At 46.7% G+C, this 20,000-nt stretch overlaps 2 protein-coding genes across 6 annotated transcripts in view; one reads left to right on the plus strand and one right to left on the minus strand.

Moving 5' to 3' along the window:
• kif16ba (kinesin family member 16Ba) overlaps positions 1 to 18,870 on the minus strand; it is a 37,393-nt gene extending 18,523 nt beyond the window's left edge. The window contains exons 1-17 of one of the 2 annotated variants that reach the window (XM_063009655.1): positions 18,782 to 18,870; positions 16,737 to 16,806; positions 11,965 to 12,078; positions 11,483 to 11,599; positions 11,294 to 11,391; positions 10,303 to 10,412; positions 10,027 to 10,169; positions 8,735 to 8,903; positions 8,488 to 8,616; positions 7,931 to 8,106; positions 7,782 to 7,847; positions 7,525 to 7,584; positions 6,388 to 6,507; positions 6,249 to 6,300; positions 5,857 to 5,994; positions 2,724 to 2,806; positions 2,548 to 2,636 (exon numbers count right to left, since the gene is read on the minus strand). In XM_063009655.1, the coding sequence (XP_062865725.1) occupies positions 2,548 to 2,636; positions 2,724 to 2,806; positions 5,857 to 5,994; positions 6,249 to 6,300; positions 6,388 to 6,507; positions 7,525 to 7,584; positions 7,782 to 7,847; positions 7,931 to 8,106; positions 8,488 to 8,616; positions 8,735 to 8,903; positions 10,027 to 10,169; positions 10,303 to 10,412; positions 11,294 to 11,391; positions 11,483 to 11,599; positions 11,965 to 12,078; positions 16,737 to 16,806; positions 18,782 to 18,828 (1,781 nt within the window). In that variant the 5' untranslated portion in view covers positions 18,829 to 18,870. Of the gene's footprint in view, positions 1 to 2,547; positions 2,637 to 2,723; positions 2,807 to 5,856; positions 5,995 to 6,248; positions 6,301 to 6,387; positions 6,508 to 7,524; positions 7,585 to 7,781; positions 7,848 to 7,930; positions 8,107 to 8,487; positions 8,617 to 8,734; positions 8,904 to 10,026; positions 10,170 to 10,302; positions 10,413 to 11,293; positions 11,392 to 11,482; positions 11,607 to 11,964; positions 12,079 to 16,736; positions 16,807 to 18,781 lie in introns of those variants that run through there. The other variant, XM_063009656.1, reaches the window with a different exon arrangement.
• Positions 18,871 to 18,904: 34 nt separating this feature from the next.
• nup133 (nucleoporin 133) overlaps positions 18,905 to 20,000 on the plus strand; it is a 27,641-nt gene continuing 26,545 nt past the window's right edge. For 2 of the 4 annotated variants that reach the window (XM_063009658.1, XM_063009659.1), the window contains exons 1-2: positions 18,905 to 19,014; positions 19,492 to 19,632. In XM_063009658.1, the coding sequence (XP_062865728.1) occupies positions 19,508 to 19,632 (125 nt within the window). In that variant the 5' untranslated portion in view covers positions 18,905 to 19,014; positions 19,492 to 19,507. The remainder of the gene's footprint in view (positions 19,015 to 19,491; positions 19,633 to 20,000) is intronic. The other 2 variants (XM_063009660.1, XM_063009661.1) reach the window with 1 other exon arrangement.

A 20,000-nucleotide genomic window follows, 5' to 3' on the forward strand; every position in this document is an offset into this window, starting at 1 on the left:
TATATACACACACAATATATATATGCACACACACACACACACACTACAGTATATACACACACAATATATATATGCACACACACACTAAAGTATATACACACACAATATATATATGCACACACACTATATACACACACAATATATATATGCACACACACACTATATACACACACTATATATATATATATGCACACACACACACACACACACACTAAAGTATATACACACACAATATATATATGCACACACACTATATACACACACAATATATATATGCACACACACACTATATACACACACACTATATATATATGCACACACACACACACACACACTATACACACACACACTATATACACACACAATATATATATGCACACACACACACACTACAGTATATACACACACAATATATATATGCACACACACACTAAAGTATATACACACACAATATATATATGCACACACACTATATACACACAATATATATATGCACACACACACTATATACACACACACTATATATATATATGCACACACACACACACACACACTATACACACACTATATACACACACAATATATACAGTACATGCACACACACACACACTACACACACACAATATATATATGCACACACACACTATATACACACACTATATACACACACACAACACACACATATGTTCAACACACACTATACACACACACACAATATATATATGCACACACACACTATATACACACAGTATATACACACACACAACACACACACAACACACACATATGTTCAACACACACTATACACACACACACAATATATATATGCACACACACACTATATACACACAGTATATACACACACACAACACACACATATGTTCAACACACACTATACACACACACACAATATATATATGCACACACACACTATATACACACACTATATACACACACACAACACACACATATGTTCAACACACACTATACACACACACACAATATATATATGCACACACACACTATATACACACAGTATATACACACACACAACACACACATATGTTCAACACACACTATACACACACACACAATATATATATGCACACACACACTATATACACACAGTATATACACACACACAACACACACATATGTTCAACACACACTATACACACACACACAATATATATATGCACACACACACTATATACACACACTATATACACACACACAACACACACATATGTTCAACACACACTATACACACACACACAATATATATATGCACACACACACTATATACACACACTATATACACACACACAACACACACATATGTTCAACACACACTATACACACACATTCAATCCACACACATACACAATCAATACACACATTTAACACACACAGTATACACATACACATCCAACACACACACACATTTAATACACACACTCAATACACACTTGATACACACACACATACAATACACACAACACACACACACACTCCTACCAAATACACAAACACAGTGCAGTGCAGTTAGTTCACACCAACACTATACATACACACACGCACACTTACACACTCCAGTACAAACGTCCAGTCCAACAAAATAAAACAAAATGTGTCATTATATAAAACACACAACACAAAACTGGAGAAGCTGAAAGTGAAATGAAGCGCGGTGGGTCAGTGGAGGACGAGAACACGACGAGATAAACCAGGTACGTTAATCTCACACTTAAACCACAGAGACAGGCGAGGTTAGAGGCCGCGTTACTGACGGGGTTCAGTACCTGAGGAAGACCGGTCCCTTCTCTGCGTAGAGACTGCCGTCAAAGACAAGGTCAGAAACACGTTAATGACGGGCGTGGCCACAGAGAAACAGTCCGTGTCATGGTAACGAGAGGAAGAGGACAGACAACTTGTGTGTGGCTTAGAATTTAAGACATGAGAGATGACCAAGCGCTGACCATTATATTATTATTATTGTGATAAATAATACAATATACAGTACAGTGTCCAAAAGTATCTGGACACCTGATTATATGCTTGTTGGAGATCCTGTACCGAGACAAGATTTTTTCCTTCAGATTTTGGAGAGGGAACATGGGCACAGTCAAGCCGTAACAAAAAAAGGGGGCCTTCCCTAAACTGCTGGCACCAGGTGGATAACAACGGGCCTGGTTGGAACACCCGAAGACAGTAATAAAGAAGCGTGTTAGAACACTGGATGGATGTAGTGTGTGAGCCACAAATCGACAGTGCTGTGGTGGGGGACATGGACATGTCTAAATGACTGAGAACAGTGTTTTTCCACCATCGACGGAATCGCGGGCGGTGCTATCGACCCGGCCGGACATCCAACAGGCACGATTGGCTGTGTCTGAGGGAGGGCGAGAGTCGGACGAAGAGGTTAGAGTGTCTCTCCGTACGTGATACGACTCTGTGTGGGACGCCAGACTGGACGCGTGCCGGAGGGGGAACTGGATACGACTGACACGAACAGCTAACTGAAACACACACACACACACTGCTTACCCCGGATTGTAGAGCATCACAGTGGAGAGATTTTCACAGGACTTGGACAGGTCGGTCATGGACAGGCTCAGCGTGCTCAACAGGCCGCTCTGAAAAACACAAACACGATGCTAATGTGGCTAAGCTAATATTTAAGCGCGCGCGCGTGTGTGTGTGTGCGTGTGTGTCAGGCCGACCTTCCTCTTCTCCCTCAGCTTGGCGGCCTCTTTGGGGTGGTTGAATCTGAACATGTTGGTCCTGCCCAGCAGGATCACGGCACCTGAGGAGGAGACAAACGTCAGGAATCAATACACGTACTGGTATGTGTCCATATATGGGCACAGCTATTAATTCTGTCCATATATGGGCAGATATACATTTTGTCCATATATGAGCAGCCATACATCTTGTCCATATATGTGAAGCCATATTTTCTGTCCATATATGGACGCCCGATCATTCTGTCAATATATGGGCAGAGCCATACATTTTGTCCATATATGGGCGGCCATACTTTGTCCATATACAGTGTATCACAAAAGTGAGTACACCCCTCACATTTCTGCAAATATTTTATTATATCTTTTCATGGGACAACACTATAGAAATAAAACTTGGATATAACTTAGAGTAGTCAGTGTACAACTTGTATAGCAGTGTAGATTTACTGTCTTCTGAAAATAACTCAACACACAGCCATTAATGTCTAAATAGCTGCAACATAAGTGAGTACACCCCACAGTGAACATGTCCAAATTGTGCCCAAAGTGTCAATATTTTGTGTGACCACCATTATTATCCAGCACTGCCTTAACCCTCCTGGGCATGGAATTCACCAGAGCTGCACAGGTTGCTACTGGAATCCTCTTCCACTCCTCCATGATGACATCACGGAGCTGGTGGATGTTAGACACCTTGAACTCCTCCACCTTCCACTTGAGGATGCGCCACAGGTGCTCAATTGGGTTTAGTCCATCACCTTTACCTTCAGCTTCCTCAGCAAGGCAGTTGTCATCTTGGAGGTTGTGTTTGGGGTCGTTATCCTGTTGGAAAACTGCCATGAGGCCCAGTTTTCGAAGGGAGGGGATCATGCTCTGTTTCAGAATGTCACAGTACATGTTGGAATTCATGTTTCCCTCAATGAACTGCAGCTCCCCAGTGCCAGCAACACTCATGCAGCCCAAGACCATGATGCTACCACCACCATGCTTGACTGTAGGCAAGATACAGTTGTCTTGGTACTTCTCACCAGGGCGCCGCCACACATGCTGGACACCATCTGAGCCAAACAAGTTTATCTTGGTCTCGTCAGACCACAGGGCATTCCAGTAATCCATGTTCTTGGACTGCTTGTCTTCAGCAAACTGTTTGCGGGCTTTCTTGTGCGTCAGCTTCCTTCTGGGATGAGGACCATGCAGACCGAGTTGATGCAGTGTGCGGCGTATGGTCTGAGCACTGACAGGCTGACCTCCCACGTCTTCAACCTCTGCAGCAATGCTGGCAGCACTCATGTGTCTATTTTTTAAAGCCAACCTCTGGATATGACGCCGAACACGTGGACTCAACTTCTTTGGTCGACCCTGACGAAGCCTGTTCCGAGTGGAACCTGTCCTGGAAAACCGCTGTATGACCTTGGCCACCATGCTGTAGCTCAGTTTCAGGGTGTTAGCAATCTTCTTATAGCCCAGGCCATCTTTGTGGAGAGCAACAATTCTATTTCTCACATCCTCAGAGAGTTCTTTGCCATGAGGTGCCATGTTGAATATCCAGTGGCCAGTATGAGAGAATTGTACCCAAAACACCAAATTTAACAGCCCTGCTCCCCATTTACACCTGGGACCTTGACACATGACACCAGGGAGGGACAACGACACATTTGGGCACAATTTGGACATGTTCACTGTGGGGTGTACTCACTTATGTTGCAGCTATTTAGACATTAATGGCTGTGTGTTGAGTTATTTTCAGAAGACAGTAAATCTACACTGTTATACAAGCTGTACACTGACTACTCTAAGTTATATCCAAGTTTCATGTCTATAGTGTTGTCCCATGAAAAGATATAATGAAATATTTGCAGAAATGTGAGGGGTGTACTCACTTTTGTGATACACTGTATGTGCAGCCATACATTGTGTCCATATATGGGCAGCCATACATTTCGCCCATATATAGGCAGCCATATATTGTGTCCATATATAGGCAGCCATACATTTTGTCCATATATGGACGCCCGATCATTTTGTCCATATATGGGCGGCCATACATTTTGTCCATATATGGACAGCCATTTATTGCGTCCATACATGGACAGCCATACATTTTGTCCATATATGGGCGGCCATACATTTTGTCCATATATGAGCAGCCATTTATTGCATCCATACATGGACAGCCATACATTTTGTCCATATATGGGCAGAGCCATACATTTTGTCCATATATGGGCGGCCATACATTGTCCATATATGTGCAGCCATACATTGTGTCCATATATAGGCGGCCATACATTGTCCATATATGTGCAGCCATACATTTCGCCCATATACAGGCAGCCATACATTGTGTCCATATATAGGCAGCCATACATTTCGTCCGTATATGGGCAGCCATACATTTTATCCATATATTAACAGCCATTCATTTTGTCCATATATGGGCAGCCATACATTTCATCCATATATGGGTAATCATACATTCTATCCATATATGGGCAGCCATACATTTCGTCCGTATATGGGCAGCCATACATTTCGTCCATATATGGCCAGAGCCATACATTTTGTCCATATATGGGCGGCCATACATTGTCCATATATGTGCAGCCATACATTGTGTCCATATATAGGCAGTCACATCTTCTGTCCATATATGGGCAGCCATATATTCTGTGCATATATGGGCAGCAATACATTCTGTCCATATATGGGCAGCCATACATTGTGTCCATATATGGGCAGCCATTCATTTTGTCCATACATACGGGCAGCCATACATTGTGCCCATATATATGGGCAGACATACATTTGTTTCATATATGTGCAGCCATACATTGTGTCCATATATGGGCAGCCATTTATTGCGTCCATACATGGACAGCCATACATTTTGTCCATATATGGGCAGCCATATATTGTGTCCATATATGGGCAGCTATAGTTTCGTCCATATATGAGCAGAGCTATTCATTCTGTCCATATATGGGCAGCCATAGTTTCGTCCATATATGAGCAGAGCTATTCATTCTGTCCATATATGAGCAGAGCTATTCATTCTGTCCATATATGAGCAGCCATACATTAACAATCTAAGAGTGTTAAGCTTACAGACCTTGGTTGAGCTGGCAGGGTTCGGTGACCTGGACCCCGTTGACGGAGCACTGGGACTCGTTCAGCGGGATCAGGGTCACGGTGCCGTTCTGACTCTCGAACAGACAGTGCTCGCTCTCCAACCCCAAACCGTGCAGCACTAGAAAGAGGAAACATGATGGAGATTGAGCTGGTAGGGCTGGAACCAGCAACCTTCTGATTACCAGAGCAGGACCTTAACCAATATGCTGAAGACCAGCACTGCCTGTGTTTAGGCATCTAAATGAATGGAAGAATTGGAAACGGTGGGGTCAGAATTTGGCATAACCCCCTAATACCAATGACATTAATGGCTGTTTCAAATACATAAACACGCCAATCCACCTACTTTCCCAGGTACCCGTGAATTCTCACCTATGTCCTGCTCGAGGGAGGCGTCGTCTCGGCCCACGCACGTCCTCCCCTCCTGCAACGACAGACCGGATGATTCCATTTAGAACAGAACGACTCTGGAGAGCGTCCTGGTTCTCTGTAGGTGTTAGAACTCCGTTACCTTCAGGTGGTAGAGGATGATGCCCGTGCTGAGCAGGTCGTCGTCGATGCCGATGAGATGAGGGAGCTCGGAGTCCAGGATCACGCCGATGCCCTCCTTCCTCAGAGCCAGAGTCTCCTCCTGACGTACACACATACATACACGTACGTTTACATCGGGGATGAATTAGAACGTCTCCAGGTGCCTAGCGAGACATTTTCAGGGCGGTCCGAGTCTGTCTCAGTCTAGACAGACACGTGATTGGCTGTGCGCCTGTAGTGGGCGGGGCTGTCCGATGCAATACTGTCCGACTCCGCCCCTATATTCTGTCCATATATGGGCAGCCACATCATCTGTCCATATATGGGCAGCCATTTATTTTGTCCATATATGGGCAGCCATACATTTTGTCCATATATGGGCAGAACCATACATTGTGGTCATATATCCAGGCAGCCATACATTTTGTCCATATATGGGCAGCCATTTATTTTGTCCATATATGGGCAGCCATACATTTTGTCCATATATGGGCAGCCACATCATCTGTCCATATATGGGCAGCCATTTATTTTGTCCACATATGGGCAGAACCATACATTGTGTTCATATATACAGGCAGCCATACATTTTGTCCATATATGGGAAGCCACATTATCTGTCCATATATGGGCAGCCATTTATTTTGTCCATATATGGGCAGCCATTTATTTTGTCCATATATGGGCAGCCATACATTTTGTCCATATATGGGCAGCCACATTATCTGTCCATATATGGGCAGCCATTTATTTTGTCCATATATGGGCAGCCATTCATTTTGTCCATATATGGGCAGCCATACATTCTGTCCACATATGGGCAGAACCATACATTGTGTTCATATATACATGCAGCCATACATTTTGTCCATATATGGGCAGCCATTCATTTTGTCCATATATGGGCAGCCATACATATTGTCCATATATGGGCAGCCATTCATTCTGTCCACATATGGGCAGAACCATACATTGTGTTTATATATACATGCAGCCATACATTTCGTCCATATATGGGCAGCCATACATTCTGTCCATTTTGTCCACATATTACTGGCAGGTGAAAAGAAGTGGTCAGCCGGTGATAAATAAATAAATAAATAACAGGCCCTCGTACCTTCAGGATGTTCTGGGTTTCGTTCCATTTGTTCGCCCACTCCTTGGTCAGTTCCAGCACCTACGGGAGAAATGAGGCCAGTCAGGGAAGGGTTCGAATCTCGACGGTGCTACCGACCTGGCCCGAGTACAACCGTCCGGGTGCGAACGCGACCCCTGCTGGTGGGTCGACGCACCTGTGACGACCGGAATGAAAGAAAGAAAAAAAGAGGCGGGAAAACGTGGTTGCCACGGAGACGAGGACGCCAGCGTACTCACCCTGGCCTCGTTCTGGTGCAGCTTCTCCTCCATGCTCAGAGCCGTGGGCGAATCCAGCAGCGCGATCTAAGATCAAAGACAAAAGAACGACATGATTTCGGCGCCCCGCGGGGGACTGGCGTTCCCGGCGTACGAGGAAGAGGCGTGACCTGGTTCCCCTGTGCCAGCAGGGCTTTGAGGCGGGCGATCTCGGCCCTCAGCTCGCGGATCAGGCGCACGTTGGCGTCCTCGTTGATGGTGGGCTTGTTGATGATGTTCTTGGCGCGGTTGGCGTAGCGCAGGGTGCTGAGCGTCTCGCCGTAGTTGACGTCCGCCGGGGAGACGGCTGTGAGGAACACGATACATATATTTACATTCACGTAGCTCTAGTACGACCGGGGTCTGTGTTCCTTATAAAGACATCGGTACATTTAAACAGTCATTCAAAATCCCAATAATAATATACGTATATGTATATATATACACACACACTTACATTTATATATATATATACATATATGTGTGTGTGTGTGTGTGTGTGTGTGTGTACGTGTGTGTATTTATTTGTGTATGTATGCATGTATACAAATACAAACTGTGTGTGAGTATACATATATATATATTATATATATTTATATATGTTTGTGTATGTATGTTTCACTGTATATATAAACGTGCACTTGTGTATGTAACGTAATGCAATGATGTCACGTAATGAACTACTCACTCGCGATCATGATGGTTTTGGAGTTTCCTCCCAGACTGTCCTTAAGAAGCCACGTGAGAACCGAGTCTCTGTAGGGGACGAAGACCTGCTTCTTCTTCAGGTGAGCACCACAATCCTGAGACATATCCGCTACAGACAGAGAGAGACAGACAGAGAGAGACAGACAGAGACACGATTCCCATTATAACAAATACCATTTTGCCTGCAGAATTTTTCGTTCATCCATACCGAAGCGAATCTCTCGTACCCAGGGCGGATATGACGTTGCCGAGGGTAACCAGGCTCTTGTTGATGTTGCCGCCCTCTTTGAGACGGACCCCGGTGGCTCCTGTGGCGTCGGCGCGTTCGCTGCCCGCCAAATCCACCAGGTGGATCTTACTGACCGTCTCACAGGGCATCTCCATATCAAACTTCGCCTACAGAGAGAGAGACAGAGAGAGACAGAGAGAGAGAGAGACAGAGTGAGAGACAGCAAAAGACAGACAGCACATCTAGTGTCGGGTATGACTCAGGTATGACTCGGGAATGACTCGGGAATGACTCGGGTATGACTCGGGTATGACTCGGGTATGACTCGGGTATGACTCGGGAATGACTCGGGTATGACTCGGGAATGACTCGGGTATGACTCGAGAATGACTCGAGAATGACTCGGGTATGATCCGGGTATGACTCGGGAATGACTCGGTTATGACTCGGGTATGACTCGGGTATGATTCGGGTATGACTCGGGTATGACTCGGGTATGATTCGGGAATGACTCGGGAATGACTCGGTTATGACTCGGTCATGACTCGGGTATGACTCGGGTATGATTCGGGTATGACTCGGGTATGACTCGGGAATGACTCGGGTATGACTCGGGTATGATTCGGGTATGATCCGGGTATGACTCGGGTATGACTCGGGTATGATTCGGGAATGACTCGGTCATGACTCGGGTATGAGTCGGGTATGACTCGGGTATGATTCGGGTATGACTCGGGTATGACTCGGGAATGACTCGGTTATGACTCGGGTATGACTCGGGTATGACTCGGTTATGACTCGGTTATGACTCGGGGATGACTCGGGAATGACTCGGGAATGACTCGGGTATGACTCGGGTATGACTCGGGTATGACTCGGGAATGACTCGGGTATGACTCGGGTATGACTCGAGAATGACTCGAGAATGACTCGGGTATGATCCGGGTATGACTCGGGAATGACTCGGTCATGACTCGGTCATGACTCGGGTATGATTCGGGTATGCCTCGGGTATGACTCGGGAATGACTCGGGAATGACTCGGGAATGACTCGGGAATGACTCGGGTATGACTCGGGAATGACTCGGGTATGACTCGGGAATGACTCGGGTATGACTCGAGAATGACTCGAGAATGACTCGGGTATGATCCGGGTATGACTCGGGAATGACTCGGTTATGACTCGGTCATGACTCGGGTATGACTCGGGCATGATTCGGGTATGACTCGGGAATGACTCGGGTATGATTCGGGAATGACTCGGGTATGACTCGGTTATGACTCGGGTACCTGTGTGAAGTTGATGGTGAAGATGGCGTGTGAGCGGCTGCTGGCGTCGTTCATGCCGGTGCTGGCCGTGGTGCGGTTGATGTTTCCCGCCTCCATCAGCTCCTCCACGTCGGCGTAGTTCTGAACCAGGTGCTTCGACAGGTCTGAGGGGCGAAAACACACAAACACCCGATCCGGGTTCGAATCTCAGCGATGTTATCAACCGGCCAGGCGTCTACACAGACAAGTTTGGCTTTAAACCGGTAACTGGAGAGGACGAGACTGGAAGAGACCTACCCTCGACGTAGGGGCCGTCCTTGGGGTGCTCTCGTACCCGCAGGTTGTACGTCTTGGCCAGCTTCCTCCTCAGCAGGTCCCGCACGCGCTCGTTATAGATCTCCAGGTAACTGCAGACAAACGGAAGAACATCGCAGAGGTTAGGTGGGTACTGGGTGGGTACCAGTCTGCCCATTAACACCCGGCATTATAACTGGTTTAGACAACTAATGTGTTTCCTTCTGGAATCAGCTTCCCCGGTGCAGGCACAGAGGAACCCTGAATTCTACAGCTGTTTTTAACACCCATTTTCAGTCCGAAAATTGTAGCACTGTTTTTTGCACCTGTTTTCAGTCTTGTGGCGTTTTTTTAAGTACCTGGAATTATTAGGTTTTTATTGCACCCATTTTCAGGCCATTAGTTGTAGAGCTGTTTTTTGCACCTGTTTTCAGTCCCAGAATTGTAGCACTGTTTTTTGCACCCATATTCAGTCCCAGAATTGTAGAGCTGTTTTTTTGCACCTGTTTTCAGTCACAGAACTGTAGCTCTGTTTTTTGCACCTGTTGTCAATCTTGTTGCTTTTTTTTTTTGCACCCATTTTAAGTACCTGGAATTATTAGGTTTTGGGCACCCGTTTTCAGGCCAGTAATTGTAGAGCCCTTTTTTGCACCTGTTTTCAGACTTGTAGCTTCTTTTACACCCATTTAAGTACCTGGAATTATTACGTTTTTTGCACCTGTTTTCAGTCCCATAATTGTAGTGCTGTTTTTTGACACCCATTTTCAGTCCTAAAATTTTAGCTGTTTTTTGTACCTGTTTTGAGTTTCAGAATTGTAGAGCATTTTTTGCACCCGTTTTCAGCCTTGAAGCGTTTTTTTTTTTTTTTTTTTGCACCCGTTTTGAGTCTCAAAATTGTAGTGCTGTTTTTTTGCACCCATTTTCACGTTCATGTGTACGTCAATAGCACAGCTGGGATTCGGCTTGAGATCCCTCGGGTTTTGCCAGCACCCACCTGACCTCGGTGCGAAAGGAAGCTTCATCTCGCCGGGTCATCCCGGATATCCGGGCGAACAGGCCTTCGCAAATCCTGGGAATCAAACCAACATCCCCCTGAAAAAGCACAACAAGAAAACAATTAATTAACAAATAAATAATGAAGGATTTAATTGGTTAGAAACGAACAAAACGTCACTTTTCTTACCGGGTTCCCCATCATGGTGTAGGACTTTCCTGATCCTGTCTGCCCGTAAGCGAAGATGCAGGCGTTATAGCCCTCGAATGCGGCCTTGAGTACATCCGAACCCAGATCCTTGAATACCTACACGCTCACACACACACACACACACACACCAAGTGTTTATTACTATAGAGAGAACGTAGCATAATAATATTAAATGTAAGGCTTAGTGGTTAAGGTACTGGACTAGTAATCAGAGGGTCACTTGTTCAAGCCCCACCACTGTCAGGTCCTTGAGCAAGGCACTTAACCCTTAATTGCTTATATAATATACTGTTTATACTGTTGACCATCCGGACTGTTATTAGTGAAAGATGCGAAAGCCAGACAATTCCAGCCACGGACTGTCGAGCAGGTGAAGTCTGCAAAATATCAGTTCCCAAACTAGGTGATGTAACACAGGGGTAAACACGCACCTGTCCCAAAATATAAACTCTGAAACTCACCTTCTCCTGCGAGACAAATCTGCTGCTTGTGCGGTCGCCCGAATCGTAAGAGAAGTCGTACGTGAACGTTTTGGTTTTTTCTCGGATCGAGTCGCCCGTCAGACCGTCTGTGAGCTGAAATATACAAAAACAAAAAAATAAATATATAAAAAATACGCTCACCCACCACTGCAATGGGTTCAGGCTCTACTGTTCCGGTCTCAGCTGCACTACCAGCCTGGCTGGGCGCTCGACAAACACAACAGGCCAATTCTGAAAGAGGGAGGACTTGTTACGGTGAAAATAAAGCCAGTCCGCATGAGGGTGGCGTAAAAGAAGACGAAAGAAGAAGTACGAGTATAAATTAATGAGCTGGTGAGGAGGGGGGGTTAGCATTTAGCATTAGCCTTTATTTCTTTCACTGAAATCTGCTTGGTGGTACAGTAAAGGGCCGGGCGGGGCAAGATGGAAACAAATGATCCGCAGTGGTTAACCCTACTGGGAGAAGCCGGGAGGAAGAAAGAAGGCATTAGAACGTTCCCTGGGTAGGTTAACGTTGTGTAAGAACGTTCACGTCATTAAGCGGATCATGAATATCTGGCGGGATTATTCCGCTAGGATTACTGACGTGTTTTGAGAATTTAGGGCCACTCGGGTAAATTTAAAGCAGTGGCACGGGTCAGAAATGTCACAAGACTCAGAATTGCTGATTGGGTAAGCTTGTTTTGTGCATAGGAAGGCTAAGGGAAGTCTGTGGGAGGTCTGTGGAAAAACTGTGGAAGTCTATGGGAAGTCTGTAGGAGGTCCATGGAAAGCGTATGGAAAGACAAAAGGAAATATGTGGAAAGCCTAAAAGAAGTTTAAGGGAAGTCTAAGAAAAGTCTGTGGGAAGTCTATAGGAAAACTAAGGGAAGTCTATGGGAAGATAGGAAGTCTGTGGGAGGTCCATAGAAAGCCTATGGGTGGAGGTCTGTGGGACATCCGTGGGAAAACTATAGGAGGTCTATGGGAAGTCTGTGGAAAGTCTGTGGGGAAAACTTTGGGAAGTCTGTGGAAAGTCTGTGGGATGTCTGTGGGAAACCTATTGGAAGTCTGTGGGAAAACTTTGGGGAGTCTATGGAACGTCTGTGGAACAACTACAGGAAGTCTATAGGAAGTCTGTGGAAAGTCTGTTTGAAGTCTATGGGAAGTCTATGGAACGTCTGTGGAACAACTACAGGAAGTCTATGGGAAGTCTGTTGGATGTCTGTGGAAAGTCTGTTGGACGTCTGTGGGGAAGGCTATGGGTTGGTCTATGGGAAGTCTATGGGAAGTCTGTGGGAAAACTGTAAGAAATCTGTGGGAAGTCTATGGGAGGAGGTCTGTGGGACGTCTGTAGGAAGTCTATGGGACGTCTATGGGAAGTCTGTGGGAAAACTAAGAAATCTGTGGGACGTCTATGGGAGGAGGTCTGTGGGACGTCTGTAGGAAGTCTGTGGGACGTCTATGGGAAGTCTGTGGGAAAACTAAGAAATCTGTGGGAAGTCTATGGGAGGAGGTCTGTGGGACGTCTGTAGGAAGTCTATGGGACGTCTATGGGAAGTCTGTGGGAAAACTAAGAAATCTGTGGGACGTCTATGGGAGGAGGTCTGTGGGACGTCTGTAGGAAGTCTATGGGACGTCTATGGGAAATCTGTGGGAAAACTAAGAAATCTGTGGGAAGTCTATGGGAGGAGGTCTGTGGGACGTCTGTAGGAAGTCTGTGGGACGTCTATGGGAAGTCTGTGGGAAAACTAAGAAATCTGTGGGACGTCTATGGGAGGAGGTCTGTGGGACGTCTGTAGGAAGTCTATGGGACGTCTATGGGAAATCTGTGGGAAAACTAAGAAATCTGTGGGACGTCTATGGGAGGAGGTCTGTGGGACGTCTGTAGGACGTCTATGGGACGTCTATGGGAAGTCTGTGGGACGTCTATGGGAAGTCTGTGGGAAAACTAAGAAATCTGTGGGACGTCTATGGGAGGAGGTCTGTGGGACGTCTGTAGGAAGTCTATGGGACGTCTATGGGAAGTCTGTGGGAAAACTAAGAAATCTGTGGGAAGTCTATGGGAGGAGGTCTGTGGGACGTCTGTAGGAAGTCTATGGGACGTCTATGGGAAGTCTGTGGGAAGTCTGTGGGACGTCTGTAGGAAGTCTATGGGACGTCTATGGGAAGTCTGTGGGAAAACTAAGAAATCTGTGGGACGTCTATGGGAGGAGGTCTGTGGGACATCTGTGGGACGTCTATGGGAGGAGGTCTGTGGGACATCTGTGGGAAGTCTATGGGACGTCTGTGGGAAGTGTGTGGGAAGTCTGTGGGAGGAGGTCTGTGGGACGTCTGTAGGAAGTCTATGGGACGTCTGTGGGAAGTCTGTGGAAAGTCTATGGGAGGAGGTCTGTGGGAAGTCTATGGGAGGAGGTCTGTGGGACATCTGTGGGACGTCTATGGGAAGTCTGTGGGAAAACTAAGAAATCTGTGGGAAGTCTATGGGAGGAGGTCTGTGGGACGTCTGTAGGAAGTCTATGGGACGTCTGTGGGAAGTCTGTGGGAAGTCTATGGGAGGAGGTCTGTGGGACGTCTGTAGGAAGTCTATGGGAAGTCTGTGGGAAAACTAAGAAATCTGTGGGAAGTCTATGGGAGGAGGTCTGTGGGACGTCTGTGGGACGTCTATGGGAAGTCTGTGGGAAAACTAAGAAATCTGTGGGACGTCTATGGGAGGAGGTCTGTGGGACATCTGTGGGACGTCTATGGGAAGTCTGTGGAAAGTCTGCGGAAAGTCTGTGGGGAAAACTTTGGGAAGTCTGTGGAAAGTCTGTGGGATGTCTGTGGGAAACCTATTGGAAGTCTGTGGGAAAACTTTGGGGAGTCTATGGAACGTCTGTGGAACAACTACAGGAAGTCTATAGGAAGTCTGTGGAAAGTCTGTTTGAAGTCTATGGGAAGTCTATGGAACGTCTGTGGAACAACTACAGGAAGTCTATGGGAAGTCTGTTGGATGTCTGTGGAAAGTCTGTTGGACGTCTGTGGGGAAGGCTATGGGTTGGTCTATGGGAAGTCTATGGGAAGTCTGTGGGAAAACTGTAAGAAATCTGTGGGAAGTCTATGGGAGGAGGTCTGTGGGACGTCTGTAGGAAGTCTATGGGACGTCTATGGGAAGTCTGTGGGACGTCTATGGGAAGTCTGTGGGAAAACTAAGAAATCTGTGGGACGTCTATGGGAGGAGGTCTGTGGGACGTCTGTAGGAAGTCTATGGGACGTCTATGGGAAGTCTGTGGGAAAACTAAGAAATCTGTGGGAAGTCTATGGGAGGAGGTCTGTGGGACGTCTGTAGGAAGTCTATGGGACGTCTATGGGAAGTCTGTGGGACGTCTATGGGAAGTCTGTGGGAAAACTAAGAAATCTGTGGGACGTCTATGGGAGGAGGTCTGTGGGACATCTGTGGGACGTCTATGGGAGGAGGTCTGTGGGACATCTGTGGGAAGTCTATGGGACGTCTGTGGGAAGTGTGTGGGAAGTCTATGGGAGGAGGTCTGTGGGACGTCTGTAGGAAGTCTATGGGACGTCTGTGGGAAGTCTGTGGAAAGTCTATGGGAGGAGGTCTGTGGGACATCTGTGGGACGTCTATGGGAAGTCTGTGGGAAAACTAAGAAATCTGTGGGAAGTCTATGGGAGGAGGTCTGTGGGACGTCTGTAGGAAGTCTATGGGACGTCTGTGGGAAGTCTGTGGGAAGTCTATGGGAGGAGGTCTGTGGGACGTCTGTAGGAAGTCTATGGGACGTCTATGGGAAGTCTGTGGGAAAACTAAGAAATCTGTGGGAAGTCTATGGGAGGAGGTCTGTGGGACGTCTGTAGGAAGTCTATGGGACGTCTATGGGAAGTCTGTGGGACGTCTATGGGAAGTCTGTGGGAAAACTAAGAAATCTGTGGGACGTCTATGGGAGGAGGTCTGTGGGACGTCTGTAGGAAGTCTATGGGACGTCTATGGGAAGTCTGTGGGAAAACTAAGAAATCTGTGGGAAGTCTATGGGAGGAGGTCTGTGGGACGTCTGTAGGAAGTCTATGGGACGTCTATGGGAAGTCTGTGGGACGTCTATGGGAAGTCTGTGGGAAAACTAAGAAATCTGTGGGACGTCTATGGGAGGAGGTCTGTGGGACATCTGTGGGACGTCTATGGGAGGAGGTCTGTGGGACATCTGTGGGAAGTCTATGGGACGTCTGTGGGAAGTGTGTGGGAAGTCTATGGGAGGAGGTCTGTGGGACGTCTGTAGGAAGTCTATGGGACGTCTGTGGGAAGTCTGTGGGAAGTCTGTGGGAGGAGGTCTGTGGGACGTCTGTAGGAAGTCTATGGGACGTCTATGGGAAGTGTGTGGGAAGTCTATGGGAGGAGGTCTGTGGGAAGTCTATGGGAGGAGGTCTGTGGGACATCTGTGGGACGTCTATGGGAAGTCTGTGGGAAAACTAAGAAATCTGTGGGAAGTCTATGGGAGGAGGTCTGTGGGACGTCTGTAGGAAGTCTATGGGACGTCTGTGGGAAGTCTGTGGGAGGAGGTCTGTGGGACGTCTGTAGGAAGTCTATGGGACGTCTATGGGAAGTGTGTGGGAAGTCTATGGGAGGAGGTCTGTGGGACGTCTATGGGAAGTCTGTGGAAAGTCTATGGGAAGTCTATGGGAAGTCCACAGAAAGTCCATAAGACATGATGATGCTACATGATGTTAGCCTTGGAGGCACGTTTGGCAGAGTCGCCTCTGCAGACCGTTGCCCCGGTTTTGCTTACTTTTAGGTTGGTAATGGTCGTCTTGTTTCCCTCCATGTAAATGATGCCCTGGGCAGACAGCTCCTTCTCACTGCAGAGAGACAAAGAGAACGAGGGGTTTCTGTTAGCGTAAGGAACGTGACCCTGACTCTTTTCCATAAAGCGCTCCAGACAGGGCTGCCAAGAATTGCTGGAGGTCAAATCTGACTTTTTGTTGATGTGGTTTCTCATGGATTGTAACTGAATACGTTCTCCGTACTACTCATTCAGTCATGAAGCCTTTTCAATAGGAGTCGCCCAACCTTGTTTATAACAGGTTCAATACAATGTGGACACAAAAAACAAACCCACACCCAAATCCTGTACTGTACAAGCAAAGCCTTGTTAGCTTTTATTTGTGTATTGACTCGACAAGACCAGCCAATCGTGTCTAGACTGTGTGTAGACGCCCGACTCTGGATCCCAGCGGTCACGAGCTGGAGTGATTTACAGCTGCGCCACAGAAATATGTCCGGGGATGATTTAATCCCAACAATACTGCACCTACTGCAACAATACTACAGAAAGTGGACGGAATGAACCAGAAATGAGATTATAAGATTAGAACTAAATCATGTTTGGATCATGTGGCAGGAAAAGCACCATATTTGGAATAAATTCCACTTCGTTCTGAGAGGAGCGGTCAAAGACCCAGCCAATCCACCTACTGCATTTTATATACATGCCAAACTTTAAACAGGTTGTGATCACCTGAAAACATCAGGAACGAGGCAGAAACGAACCCTGGACACTGAGTCATTCGTTTAGTGCAACACATATTACACGTTCAGTTAAGACCTAGGTGCGATTTTGAGCTGCCAATCCACCTACTGCACATAAGGAAAGCTAAAAATATAGGGTGTCCACCTGAAAAACATTGAATAGACGAAAGGAACGAACCCTAAATTGGGAGACAGTGCAACACTTATACTTATCCACACCTAGGGGCGATTTAGAGCCGCCAATCCACCTACTGCACATAAGGAAAGCTAAAAATATAGGGTGTCCACCTGAAAAACACAACTAGGGGCGATTTAGAGCCGCCAATCCACCTACTGCACATAAGGATAGCTGAAAATATAGGGTGTCCACCTGAAAAACACAACCAGGGGCGATTTAGAGCCGCCAATCCACCTACTGCACATAAGGAAAGCTGAAAATATAGGGTGTCCACCTGTAAAACACAACTAGGGGCGATTTAGAGCCGCCAATCCACCTACTGCACATAAGAAAAGCTGAAAATATAGGGTGTCCACCTGAAAAACACAACTAGGGGCGATTTAGAGCCGCCAATCCACCTACTGCACATAAGAAAAGCTGAAAATATAGGGTGTCCACCTGTAAAACACAACCAGGGGCGATTTAGAGCCGCCAATCCACCTACTGCACATAAGAAAAGCTGAAAATATAGGGTGTCCACCTGAAAAACACAACCAGGGGCGATTTAGAGCCGCCAATCCACCTACTGCACATAAGGAAAGCTAAAAATATAGGGTGTCCACCTGAAAAACACAACTAGGGGCGATTTAGAGCCGCCAATCCACCTACTGCACATAAGAAAAGCTGAAAATATAGGGTGTCCACCTGTAAAACACAACTAGAGGCGATTTAGAGCCGCCAATCCACCTACTGCACATAAGGAAACAACTAGGGGGCGATTTAGAGCCGCCAATCCACCTACTGCACATAAGGAAATACAACTAGGGGGCGATTTAGAGCCGCCAATCCACCTACTGCACATAAGGAAAGCTAAAAATATAGGGTGTCCACCTTAAAAATATTGAATAGACGGAAGGAACGAACCCTACACTGAGAGACAGTGCAACACTTATACTTATCCACACCTAGGGGCGATTTAGAGCCGCCAATCCACCTACTGCACATTTTAGTGAGATAAAAGGAAGCCTAGGGAGGTCGAACTAACACCTGGACGTGTCACATTCAGAGGTTCGCGGTTTGAGACACAGCCGAGCCGTTGGCGTTTGTTTATATTTGAATCGAGTGCGTCGGCTCGCTCGCGCACTTACCGTTGGTTAAAGGGCCGCACGCGCACAGCCACGCGCACCGATGCCATGTTGACATACCCGCTGTTTTAGCCCCTGACAGACAAAAATGGAATAAAAATTATGATTTTATTATCATTTTATTCCTCAAATGATGATTATTGAGGGCGGAGAGCTGCGGCGGCGAAAGGAGCATCTGTAACCCGGGTAAAAAGCCGACTAACACCTCGACGAAATTCCGCCTCAGAGCTCCGGAGGTTCGTTACATCCCGGCTGTTAATTTCTAATATTATTTCCACACAAAAACACCGAGTTTGGACTGAAAATATCCAAAATAAGCGAGTTCGAACCCTCGCAGATTTCCACTCTGCTGTTTTCTGCTTCTCTAATGTTTATAAGCTGTTTTGTTGGTCGAATATTAGGGTTAATTAGCGCCGCCTATCGAGCGGGAGCGTGTGGCTGCCTGGTCAGGGTCGCGCTGCATCAGGCCCCAGTCAGAATACGTTACAAAACAGACAACGAACGCGTGGAATGAACGAAAGAAAAAAATTGTAGTCCGGAGCGTCGAGTGGCGAACTACATTTCCCATGATCCTTCACCGACGAGTGACGTCAATCTCTTAATGACGCATTTCGTCCGCACCAGTTTGAGCGCGCTGAAAATAATGCAGTAAGTGGTTAGTGTTGTAGCAGGTTCGATTATCGATTATTGATTTATTGATTATTGATTCACAGCAGTGAGCGGGACAGGATGTTCACCCCCCGGGGAGCTTCGGGCTCGGCACGCCGCCACACAGCGAGGACCGGCGGCAGGAAGAGTGTGAGCACGCCGTCAGGGCTGCTGTTCTCCCCGCGCAGAGCTCCACTCACTCCCAGGTACTCAGTCATACATTCAGCTACACCTAACATATATAAGTATATACAAGTCAGTCCATCTGGACCAATCTGGACCACTATGTGGCATTTGGGTGGTGGACCATTCACTCTTCACATGCTAGTATCTGTGTGTGTGTGTGTGTGTGTGCTCCCAGTATCCAGTACCAGTGTGTCTGAATAGTGTGTGTGTGTGTGTGTGTGTGTGTGTGTGTGTGTGTGTGTGTGTGTGTGTGTGTGTGTGTGTGTGTGTGTGCTCCCAGTACCCAGTACCAGTGTGTGTGTGTGTGTGTGTGTGTGTGTGTGTGTGTGTGTGTGTGTGTGTGTGTGTGTGTGTGTGTGGTCCCAGTACCAAGTACTAGTGTGTCTGA

This window comes from Trichomycterus rosablanca, chromosome 15 (genome assembly GCF_030014385.1).
Source record: "Trichomycterus rosablanca isolate fTriRos1 chromosome 15, fTriRos1.hap1, whole genome shotgun sequence".
In the NCBI taxonomy this organism is placed as follows: domain Eukaryota; kingdom Metazoa; phylum Chordata; class Actinopteri; order Siluriformes; family Trichomycteridae; genus Trichomycterus; species Trichomycterus rosablanca.